Here is a 12,407-nt window from a genome sequence, read left to right on the forward strand (position 1 = left end):
CCGCCAACTTTCTGGATTCACTTACCACACCAGCGTTCTTATAACATCAAGTGTTATTGAAAAGGTGGCTCACTAAATAAACCATCTTTCTTCTCTCTATATAAGTAATGTTTTTCTTGTTCCTATTCTCACGTGCTTATGAGTATAGTGCTGCCCTGAGCATTACTTTTTCCAGGTAAGAAAAAAGAAAGAAAATAAATCACTTTCTATCAATAGTCCAGGGAAAGATTAAAACCTCGCCCAGAAATGTGACTGTTAATTTACAGAAACCCATAAAAGCCAGGCTGGATGCCAAGCAGCACAGCATTATTTGTGCTCCAGCATTCTTTACCTCTTTATGTTCATCAGTGCATGACTCGTTAGACAACTCTCATTCCATACAGACAGATGAATAATTGTCTCAAGCAGACATGGCTTATAGCCCTCCTACCTTCTCAAATTGACTGGGTAGGCGGTAAGGAGCAGCTTTCTGCTGTATGAAATACACTCTGTAAATTAAAGATCTTTGTAAATGGTTTGAAGGTTTGGGCTGCTTCTTTGAGTCCTGCTAACACTACAGGACGTGATCACATCATGAGCCCCAAAGCACGAAAACGAGAAGGAGCAAAAGAGAACAATCTCACCAAGTACAACCATTAGGACTTGTAGTATTGATGTAATGAACTGTTCTACTACTTTTATAAACCTCTGCTTGGTGCTTCCTGATACTATGAAAGGAATCTGGAAATGAGGGGCCATCATTTACTGCATAAATTTTGGTAAAATTCTGTAGGGATGTGGACTTGGGCCCCAACTCCTCAGTAGATATGTTGGAGAACTGAAAGAGTATAAACCCCTTGGTAGTGAAATGCAGTGAAAAATGAGTGGTGTGCTCAGCAAGGCATGGGAAAGGTCAAGTTACATGGAGTGCTGTGTATCAATTGGCAAAGTGAGCTCCTTTCAGCAAGGTTATTTTAGTAGGCAAACATTTATATAATGAAACAAAGACAACACAAGTTCACACATGACATAAGACCATATCCCAGAGGGCAGGTCACTGCAGAAGATCTCACCACAGCAGCAGGTAAAGGACCTGAGTTCCTCGTAAAGGGGAATATTGGTATAGGGGATTGGAAGTGATGCAACCAGCTGGAGAGCTTTAATGCCATTTTGGCATTCACAATTTTTCAAAAGGTAAAGTGGGAGAAGAAGAAAAAAACTCAACAGACTAACCTGAATCTTAGAAATTGAATAATTTCAGCAGCTTAGTTTAATATAGTTTTCCAAAATAAATATTATTAAACAGAGGTTTCTTGGCAAGACAATTTTTATAAGAGAGGTCTCTCAAATTTACTAGGAAAAGTTCTTGTCAGTACTCAGTTACTGGAAGCTGAAATTAGCCAAGGTCAGATACTTTTTAAAATGCATATTATAGCTCAAGTGGACATTAGAAGCCAGAGCGACAGTGTAGGATTAAGTTATACAGCAAATGAGGCTGTGTGTTTAGGCACCACAATGTCACTACCATGATGGTGATGGTATTCATTGAATGTAGGCATATTCTCCTATTTCTGCTGCTTGGACAATGTGAAATCAGCATGACTTTATTGTTGTTGTTTTGTTTTGATCTCACTGTACTTCCCTCTCAAAAAATAGACTGAAACTTGTACAGCAATGGATTTCTAGAAGATTAATTTTCTTCACAGTGTTCAGATAATCCCTAAAGTAACATTTTGAATATTTTTCCTATTTATTAAGGACATACTTTTTATTGCATGTCACCCCCCATCTATGTCCAGCTTGTTTGGCACAGGTGCCTGTACAGCCTGGCAGTGCTGGGGCCCTTGTCTGTCTCTTACCTGTCTGAACGGCAGCCATAGCTTTTGGTGCTACTAAGAAATAGCAGCAAGACTTCATAAAATGACACATGGTAAGAGAGCAATAGGTCTCAAGTACAGAATACACACACTTCATGTGTAGTTTATATCTATTTCGTACTCAGTCTATTCATAACTTGCATTTCTTGACATGCACAGTGCTGGAGATCTTGCACCAAGCTTTGTCAACAGGTATGATGGGCTGAAGCCAACAATCACTGTGTCTGGAAGGCACAAAGCAAACTGACTGGTCTCCTACTGAATCTTGGATCTAGCAAGCTGTCCCATGCCTGGCAAGTGGCTTCTCCAGAATGGCCAGTGGGTGTACAAGGCGCATATTTAGCACCTGACCAGCACCACATGGCTGATAACCTGTGAATCAACACCAGGAACCATTTGGGCTTGAGAGGTATCTGCTGCAGGAGAAACTGGAGAGCCTTCCACTGAACAGGCAAAGCAAGACAGAAAACATAGTGATGGAAAGGAAGGAAGAAGTCAGTATTCAAGGTTCAGTTCCTGGGATAAACTTTCAACAGGGCTGCTGTCATATATTCTCTGAAAATAGGATATAGTCCTACTGCCTGCCATTGCTATTAATAATATCACACATGAATATACTAAAAATCAGCTGTTTTTTCAAGTAAGAGTTGAAAGCAAAAAGAAGCCAAAAAGAAGAGAAAGCGAAACAGATGGAAGAAGGTAAAATCTGCAATATGAACCCCCTGATTTAAACTTGAGAACAACTCTAGCAATGAACACAGAGTAAATCTTACCGGGTTTTCAGTCTGGTTGATTCCAATAAGAAACACAAGCTCAGAAAAGAACAGGGCAGCCACCAGGTTTTTGTGGATACTGTGCAAGTTGGAACGCAGTGTGCGGATCAGGACCAGCAAAATGAAGGTGATCAGCAAAGCCGCCAGCGAGATGGAGACGGTTGTGTAAGTGACGATCTTCAGAGGAAGCACCTCCCCATTCTGCAGAAAGACAGATTGACAGGAACTCTTGGGGTTTTCCCTTCTTTTTCCTCCAATCAAATCTATTACTCAGAATGCCAATGGCTTCATTACTCCTGAGCAATATTCAGATTACTTAGGGGCCAATAGGAGTGGATGATGCCACCTCTTTAGCTGCTAAACACGTTGAGTGTGTATGGGCAGCACCCAGAGGATGCACCAACCAGGTAAGAAACTTCTTTCAGCAAAACCAGTGGCAGGTACTGTAAGGCATGGGCAACACACTCCTGACACTGGGATTGATCTACTGACTATGTCCTGAGTCACACACAAAGCTCAAGCTCTGAGTCAAAGCCCTTGAAAACCAAAGTCTCCAAAAATCATGAGCCTGACATCACCCACCTCTCGTTTAGAAATGTCCATCAGGACAGCAAAGCTGGTTATATGGTTGCACTGGCAAGCGATATGGCTCTGGTTTCTGGAAAACAGCTCACACCCTCTGGAGGACCAGGCACCTGTCCCACCAATCCTGTGGGGAAAAAAGGCATTTCTGAGCACCATCCTCTCATCTCTCCTTACCTTCCACTGCCCTCTGTGGCAGCTTGTGCTGCACAACCAGAGAGGACTGCAGATACCAGGACAGAATTATTTATAGCTGTCATCTGCCTGAAAGGGTATCATCAAATTAAAAAGGTCTTCAGTTGAAATAGTTTCTGACAAGACAGCTGGCTTTGATGACCAGATTTTGTGGGTTCTTAACAGTCTGTTCTGAATTTAAAAAAAAAAATAATCAAAATTTGCTTGAGAGTCAGTGACCACACAACCAATATGGGAAAGACATTGCACCAAACAAAATGTCTGTAACCAAGGTAAATATACCTGAACCACAGACAGACACATGTTTTTGAGTCATGTGAAATAAGTTTCAGCAATAATATGATATCATTATGGAGTTGCTCTGAAAAGTACACAAGGAAAGGTTAAAACCTTCTCTAATCAATAACATTTCATATAAGAGTTCTTACATTAATATATTTTATTAATTATATTATATTATATTATATTATATTATATTATATTATATTATATTATATCTCTTATATAATAGGGAGGAACTGCTGCCTAAAAATTCTTCCCTGTGCAGTTTTGGTTAACTTCAGTGACTTCAGAAATTATTTTGTGTCAATATTAATTATTCTATTCTGAAGACAACGAGCAATAAAAATAGTCTTGCTGTTACTGAAAGATTTTTCAATTAGCTATAACAAGACCACTTTTTCTTTCAGCAATAAAATATTTGTTAGATTTTAATATCACTTTTTCTCAAAAAGTTCTCTTTCTGAAAGCTCTTTCATTACATGCCATGTAAGAGCTGCTTTTCAATTGTGGCTGTAGGAATATGTAACACAGATAACAATGCCACTGAAGTTGCCAGCGAATAGCTAACAGATGAATCACTCTAGAGCTAATGAGTTATTCAAGCTCATACAATGTTTAAAAATTTATGGAAAAGGACTTGCAATTCCCTCACAATCAGCAGATTGACAGAGTGTATACAAGCAAAAACACTACCTCACATGTGGGCAAATGGAAGAGCTTATTACTGTGAACATAAGAGATTTCTGTTGTATCTTCGATTCTTTAAATGACATAATCTCCTGAAGCCTTTAACTAGGAGGCACACATTCCCTAGGTTAGTTTGCTGTTTTATTTCCAGCACAGGATATTGCCTTTTAGTGGATTTTTCCATAGATTTACTAGAGTTTTTGTGCTGTTAGGAAACAAGTAACAGCTATTCCCTTTCCCTGGGCAGACCATGTCATCCTCTCACCACGTACCTGGGTTTGTAGCTGGAAATTGCAATATATAAGTAATAGTTACAATATGGTGAAAGCATAATATGAAAGTGGTTAACTCTCAAAACATTTTCTTTTGTTTTATTCACACTCTTGAAATATCTCCAACAAGACTGTGCTGTTTCCACAACACCATAAAACAAATGAAACATCAGCATATACAGTTCCAGCTCATATAATTTTTCTCATTTTCAAGAAAAAGATGTCTTTATCTTAAACTTTACTGAATATAAAAGACCTAAATGAACCATTTTCAGAACATTTCATCTTCTTCCTAACACTTCCCTCCTAGAGAGTCAAGTACTTTCTCCTTATATCCTGCTTGTGTGTGACAATTACTTTCCATAAACTGAAAAGGTTTAATGCTCCAAAGAAGGTATTTCCTCTCCCTCCAATTTTTCACTAAAACAAATGAAAGCAATAGTTGATGAAATGAAACTTAAGTTACTTACCAGTGCAACTGCCTTTGCATTGACATTTGATTCAAAAAATTGTGATTCAGAAATTCATAATCTTTACTCCTAATTTTATCTGCAAAACCTCAGTCCTCATTTCTACCAAAATGAAGATTTGGTTTTGTAATTTTTTGCACTGGCCCTGGCTAAGGCACCAAGGGTATCTACTCTGTCCATAGTCACTAGAGTGTGCCCATGGAAGAGCTGAATCATCTCCTGAAAATCCTGACTTAAAAATTTCAGACAAGCCATGAATTCAGACACTGGAGTCGGACCATGCCTGTCCAGACATACATCTGTGGGCAAGAAGCATAGGAAAATACAATGAAATTGTGAGATTTATTATTTCTGGGTGAAAATGAACCCTGCAGAAAGACATGACAGCACTGTGTTTCTTAGAAACCACATGGCTAATCCTTTGTTTGAGGAGTTATGATAATTATTTTCATTTTTCACAGGTTGGTGGGAAATGACTACATGGCTCTATTCCAACAAAAATCAGTTGTCAATTGAATAGACAGACCAAGACAGGGTTTCCTTCAGAATTATCTTCCCAGGCAGGACTTTTTTGCTACTCAGACAGTTGTCACTCACAGCCCTAAAACAAGCAGCAGACATACGTGATGGAGTGATTCCAGAAGACACAGACAGGCTTCGTTCTCTCCTCTGTTTCCAGCATGGCATACTCCACTATGATGGGCTTTTCCACCAGGTTGGGAGGAAACTCTCCATCACTGTGAATGGCTGTGCTCACTACAGGTGTGTTGATGATAGGGCGATTTGGCAATCTGCACAAGGAGAAAAATTGCAGTGATCCACACATCAAAATGCAAAGCTACAGTCTGCAAATAGAAGATTTCCAGTTGCTTCTGCTCAGAAAGTGAGGCAGGCATACCATCAGCCTTCCATACAGATGTGTTTCCAAAAACTGCTAGCACTTCTGGCATAGTACTTCTCCCACAGTGTGCCAGAGGACATGAGACAGTACTGTGGTGAGAACAGCAGCACTGATGACATTTGGCTGGTATAAAAGCAGCTCTGTCTCCCCCACACATTCAGAGAGTAGAAGAAGGGAACTAAATCCACAAACAGGTCTGAAGTTTACCTCAAGCTCCTTCTGTCAGGATCATAGTTTTCAGGCAGGAGGTGTCCCAGGGATCGATATATAATGACCATGGCAACAGTATGATGTGTCTCAATGTCCGGGTGTCGCTTCTTTCTCTTTGCAAAAGCACTCTCGGGGCTGAACACATCACTGTTCAGCTTAGAGGGTATTTTCTGATTTGAAGGTTTCATTGTAGGCACTGCTATGGAATTAACACAAATATTAAATTCTTTGCACATAGCTTCAGAGCTACCATTTAAACTAATGGTAATTTTGCTTTGCCAAGATACAATAATATTAGAGTTGTTACAGCTCCAGGCTTAGAGCACTCAGCAGGCTCCTAATGTTATATTCGATATTTTTAATAAGATTTCACACAATTCATAGTTATATAGCTGATAATCAAATAAACATTGAACAGTGAAAAACCATTTAGTCTAGCTATAAAATAAGCAATTTCTAAGCTAAAAGGTCCATAAGTATACAAGTGCCCCATGCATAACTTAAGGAGAACATTAAAACATTATGCATGCTGTTAAATTGCATGTACCTTTCTAAATGGCAAAACTAGTATTCATGAATACACCAGCTACTCAAATAAGATTTCTCCCTGATAATTCAATCATTTAGTGAGCTTTCAGTTTTGGAAGATTATCTTAAAATTACCATTCCCTTTTTTCTTATAGAATCACAGGAGCAGATACTCTGTTTCTAAGCATAAAGTCATAAAACTGTATTAGCTAACTATGTATTATTTTCAGAAGTGTTACTATTTCCCTATTCAGAAGACATTCAGCCATGGTACACGTATTAAACTTTGAGTTACCCTCTCTCCCTTTGCCCAAAAAACCTTGTGGTGCTTTGCAGCAATCCTGGGGTACTTCAAAGACACTGGGAAGCAGGTACTCTCCCATGTATTTTCCCTTATCACCCAGCTCAAGACTTCTTCATTGCTGCCTAGTTCTGACAACACCTCTCTCTGCTCCCAGATTTGGGTTCTCCATCTCTCACAGCATCTCCTTCCATCCCTGCAGGGACTGGAGGAAGACGGCTGTGGGACTGCAGGCGCTGGGCAGCCGTCCCATCCTATCCTGGTGGGAACAGAGGCAGAGCATTTCTCCTGCTTTGACAGGGCTTTGAGGGGCTGCAGGCAAGACCTGACAGACAGGTACAGCCAGTCCCACAGCCCCCCATGCCTCCATCACTGCCGGCAGGCAAAATGCCTCAGAAGTATGCACAGCTGCTCCCTCCCTAAATAATGCTCACTCGCACAGACGGTCACCCTGCTGTCACCCTAGTACCACTCTGCTCCCTGGGGATCAATCCTGCTCCCTGGGAGCTGGCCATAATTGCTCATCAAACAGCAGCAGAAGGGTTTTACCTTTCCTTTCTGAAGGTCTGAATAAAGTATCAGGGAAGACAACAGATGACTCCAGATCTTTTGGGTAATCTTCTTTAATCTCATGAAATCGTGGTATTCTGGCTCCCGTGAAATTAGACTTGTCAAAGATGTCAACAGCAATAACTGGGGGGGATAAAAGTTTCCCATCACCACAGTGAAATATTATTGAAAGGTTGAAATGCCTGCACAATGCAGGTTAAAACTTTAAATCCCAAAATAGAAAGTAATTTTTTTTTTTTCATTAACACCTTATATGATAACTAAAAGTGTATGTGTCAGCATTATGTAACATTTATCAAATTATACATTTAGTGTTCACTGGAAAGGAATTTGCAAGACAGTATCTCATACTACAAAAACACTACTGCAAATATTGGAAATAAAAAATCATAAAATTGTTTAAGGTGGAAAAGAACTCCAAGATCAAGTCGAACTGTTAAATCAGCACCACCAAGTCCAGCACTACACCATGGCTCCAGGAGCCACATCTACATGGCTTAAATACCTCCAGGGATGGTGACTTCCCTGGGCTGCCTGTTTGAATGCCTGAGAATTTTTTCAGTGAAGAAATTTTTCCTAATGTCCTTCTCGAGGTGGATTCCTCTGCTGGTACTTCTCCAGCAGCAGCTGACTGGGGTTTCACAGAGGCTTTTCCCTGGCTGCTGTTCAGTGAACGCTGCTGCTTCACAGAGTTCCTCCAAGTGCTGCTGGCTTGCTCCACTGTGTGCTGCATGCTCCAATTTTAGACCTGCTTTTTAATGGGAAGACTAAATCTACTGCTTCAAAAACATACATCTGCTGGATTGCAAAGTCAGCTGACCAAAGAAAATAACATGCATTTTATCTGGGACTACTCCTTAGCTCTCCACTGGCAGTTCCTCCCTAGCTTACCTCATCATCTCTGCCTGTTTAACTGCCAAAATACTTAAAAGCAGTTGAGTTTGCTTTAACTTTCTCATTTAAAACAAGTCACTGAGTGCCAGTTTACATGTCCTGGGGGTGACCCTACACCAAAATGTGTGATCCTCTGCAAATTTCTGTATGAAGAAATATCCACGTTAAGACCCGCGAATTCCCATTCCTTTCCTAGTTTCTAACTAACTCCCAGATGAGCCATTAGGAAACTCTATTACCATGTTCACCTGGAAAAACTGTTCAAAAGAAAACAGACCTCTTTCAGGCCAGAGTTGCCTCATCCCTCTCAAGCTCACACCTCTTTACACAGGAAGAACTGGTTGAAAAAAAATCATGATTTACAACCTGCAAGAAATTCTAGGGTTTGTTTTCATCTCAGTTCAGCTGGGCTAAAGGTCACACTTTTTTCCTGAGTATGAAGATAAAAATATTTTGATTCTCAAAGTCCTGAATCATAAAAATGTATTTCAGTTTTGGTTTATTAAAGAAAAATCAAAGTGTTTCAATTTGGCTTAGCTCAACAATAATCTGTGCCCCATTGATGCAGGATGGTACAGCCTTTGTAACTTGACTGCCTTATGCCTTTGATTTTCTGCCCCCGTGATTGTGGACAGAAATCATTTTTGGGACAAGGTTTGTAGCCAATTCAAATTCTTATTATAACAGCAGGTGTAGTAAGGAAAATAAGACAAACTTTTGGCACATAACCTTCTTCATATCTGAAATAAAAGCAACAGCTTGAAAAGCTTAACACATGTTCAGGCTGATACAGTTTAGAGCACCTCTGAAAGAAAAAGCAAATAGCAATGCTGCTTGTGAGGGACTTCTGAAGGTCAGCCACAGCTCCATCTCACCTCCCACTCAGAGCAGGACTATCACCAACACCCCCTCAACACAGACTGTGTGTAGCTGGGAAGAAAATTACAGATGGCAGGGGAGAAAATGGGGAAATAAGCTGACCAGGCTGTGGTTGCTGTGCTTCACCTGCATATGCACTGCAGGAATGTCCATGAAATACAGTCCAAAGTGCAGGAGCTGCTATTTGTCAGAGGAGAAATTTCCTGTGATAGGTGAGGAAGGTGTCTTGCTATGTCTGATGTTTCCTTCTCAGTTTAGACTCATTCTGGATATTTTGGATCCCATGGATTTTGCTCTGATTACATGTTTTGCAAGATGATGGCATTTGAAGGATTGGTAATTCTGTGAAAATACCTTTCAGTACAAGAATCTCTATAGATTATGATTTTCTGGATAGGTTCTGGGTTAGGAAAGCATGTGAAAATCAGAGGTATAATCACAGAATCATCTAGGTTGGAAAAGACGTATAAGATTGAATGCAACCTTTAATGGATTATTACCCTGTCAACTAGACCACAGCACTAAATGCCAGTTGCTTCTTGAACATCTCCAGGGCTGGCAATTCCACTACCTCCCTGGGCAGCCTACACCTATGCAAGTAGATTAATAATATGCAATAAAATCAATAGTAGGGTTACTTTTTTTTATATTGCAGTAATTCTTCAGGGGGTAGGATTCCTCCAAAAATGAGATCTACTACATTCACCTATAGTAGTTGGTCTCAAAAGGCATTACCTTTATTTACAAACTTAGTCCTTCCTACTATCTCTACACTGCTATGACTGCAACAAAAAGCCACATGGAGCAGTGGCATGGTCCAGAGGCAAAACAGATCAGCCATCTCCCAGGAGGCCCCCATGGCAACAGAAAGGTATGGATCAAGGCTCGATGGATCAGAAACTAATGCAATGATTTTTCTCAGTGGGCACAGTTAAAACAAATAACCAGCAACTCTATCCAACACATTTTTAAGACTCAAAAAAAATGGCAGTTTTCAACACAGGTACTCACTCATGTTAGTGGCAACAATGACAAAAGGTCTCAGGTAGGTTCTTTTCATGTTCTGGGCCACATTGTTGAAATATTCCTCATAGTGCCTGAGCAGGTGAGCGGTGCCACCCTCCGTTCGCTGAATTTGCTCCCAGTGCTCCTTGTTGCCAGGGTCCAGTAAGGCACTACCCACTTTGATAATATTCTGAGAAATAAAGTACAAGTCTAAATTATGAAGCAAACACAGAGCTGGGTTTCAAGGGAGAAGTATTGAAAATGATTGGCCTGCCTCAAGTGACTGTATAATGAAATATTTAATGCAGGCATGTTCTACTGTAGCCATGTAAAAATGTGCACATCAGTTACTCACACAGAGGTTTTTTGGTCATGTAAAGCAAATCCCTCCAAACTTTTACAAGAAAAGTAAGCCAAAATTTGAGTCTGTAAAAGAACTGCCTACTCTCTTCCCCCTAATGACAGGAAATCAAGCAAGAAAATACAGGAGGAAAAACTATCTGTGTTTTCTTTGTTCCTGAGAGATCAGACATATGAAAAGCACAGCTCTTTGCAGGTACACTGAAGAACTTCTCCAGAGAAATCAAAATAATGTTTTTTTGTTGAAAAACAAAAGAAAATCATGGATAGAAATATCACTTCCTCTTTAATTTTTTCTTTTACTTTGTTTCCTAAGTAAGGAAGACAACTTATAGTGTGAAGAATGATAAAAGTGAGTATTAATTTGCATAAACAAACCTGAAAATACATAAGAAAACTTAAATCATGTTATTGTCTCCCCTTTTTTATGTTGCTTAAAAATGGTATTAAAAAGGCATTTCTATCTGAGGACCTGAATCTTTGGCCCTTTCTTAGAAAAATATGCAAAGGGACCCTCAGGCTGAATGGAAGGAGATTGACTCCAAAAGAGAGTGCTAAATGGCTTAAATGAGAAACATGCTAAGAAGTTTTTAATCTTGGTGTACATATGGACTATGTTGTTGTAACAAAACCTAATTCTCAACTAAGGAAAAATTGGTGTAAATGATGGTAGGAATTAATCACCACAAGCTCTAAAATAGCCAAGACAAATATTTAGGCTTCATTTAGAACGAGCTGTCTGTATCCTGTCTGTATTTTTTGAGGCTGCAAGCATGGATCTGAGCTAAAAGAGACTCCCAATATGACCACCCTTATCTAGGGTGAGAAACACAACATGGTTCCCAGGAATGCAGGAGGCACATACTGTACTTGGTACCAGGCCTCCTCCATGTTTGTGAACATTATTTATGGTTTTTTATTATCTATTTTTCAGGCTTCTATGTGGGACTATAAAAAAAAAAATCCTTCTCCCCTTGTGCTTCCTCAGCCTAGGATGTTACCTCCTTTTATTCATGAGCTGTACTCGTTAGTTTTCAAATTCCTGACCTATCCTAAAATATTTAGGGAGTTCTTGAAAACATCATCTGTATGAATTTCAATGCCAAGTGCAGAGAACAATAACTTAAAGCACACATTTCCAAACCAATTTTTTTTGCTTATTGTTCGCATTTCTACTTAACAAAACACGCTAGAAATGAAGTTCCTTTTCAAGAACTGAATGGCTTGCTTCCCAGCCCACAGAAAAAGAAAAAACTGAATCTCTTAAAATCTAGTGCATCTAAAACATAAAATGTTTCAGAAGTTCTCCACTCTCTGCTGACTATACAGCCCAAGACACTAAGGAATTTTCTCAGACACATTTCTTCCTGCTCCTAACTCCCCTGTGACATCCTCTCCCAGTACAGCTTGGCTTTGCACAGGCTCTCCAATTTCACCCCGAAGTCTGCCTGACCTATCTGGTCCTCCTGAGTACTGTGAGCAGTGACTTGGGTGTAGCACACCTTCTAAGGGAGCCAAACAATCTCTGGCCAGCACAGATGCCAGTCCTGACCCCTGGAGGGTCATTCCACACACAGGTGCCCCAATTCTGGGCTCTGCTAGCACAGCTCCAAACAGATGCTTCAGCTTGCACTCTGTGTTG

General features: G+C 40.0%; 1 protein-coding gene across 1 annotated transcript in view; it reads right to left on the reverse strand.

The window, feature by feature from the left end:
* Positions 1-12,407, reverse strand: part of CELSR1 (cadherin EGF LAG seven-pass G-type receptor 1) — a 169,632-nt gene that overhangs the window by 18,693 nt on the left and 138,532 nt on the right. Inside the window, exons 19-24 of the mRNA XM_023918651.2 lie at positions 10,412-10,595; positions 7,607-7,750; positions 6,226-6,427; positions 5,741-5,908; positions 3,212-3,338; positions 2,630-2,830 (exon numbers count right to left, since the gene is read on the reverse strand). Coding sequence (XP_023774419.2) covers positions 2,630-2,830; positions 3,212-3,338; positions 5,741-5,908; positions 6,226-6,427; positions 7,607-7,750; positions 10,412-10,595 — 1,026 coding nt within the window. The remainder of the gene's footprint in view (positions 1-2,629; positions 2,831-3,211; positions 3,339-5,740; positions 5,909-6,225; positions 6,428-7,606; positions 7,751-10,411; positions 10,596-12,407) is intronic.

This window comes from Cyanistes caeruleus, chromosome 4, assembly GCF_971803275.1.
Source record: "Cyanistes caeruleus chromosome 4, bCyaCae1.hap1.1, whole genome shotgun sequence".
NCBI classification, from domain to species: Eukaryota; Metazoa; Chordata; class Aves; order Passeriformes; family Paridae; genus Cyanistes; species Cyanistes caeruleus.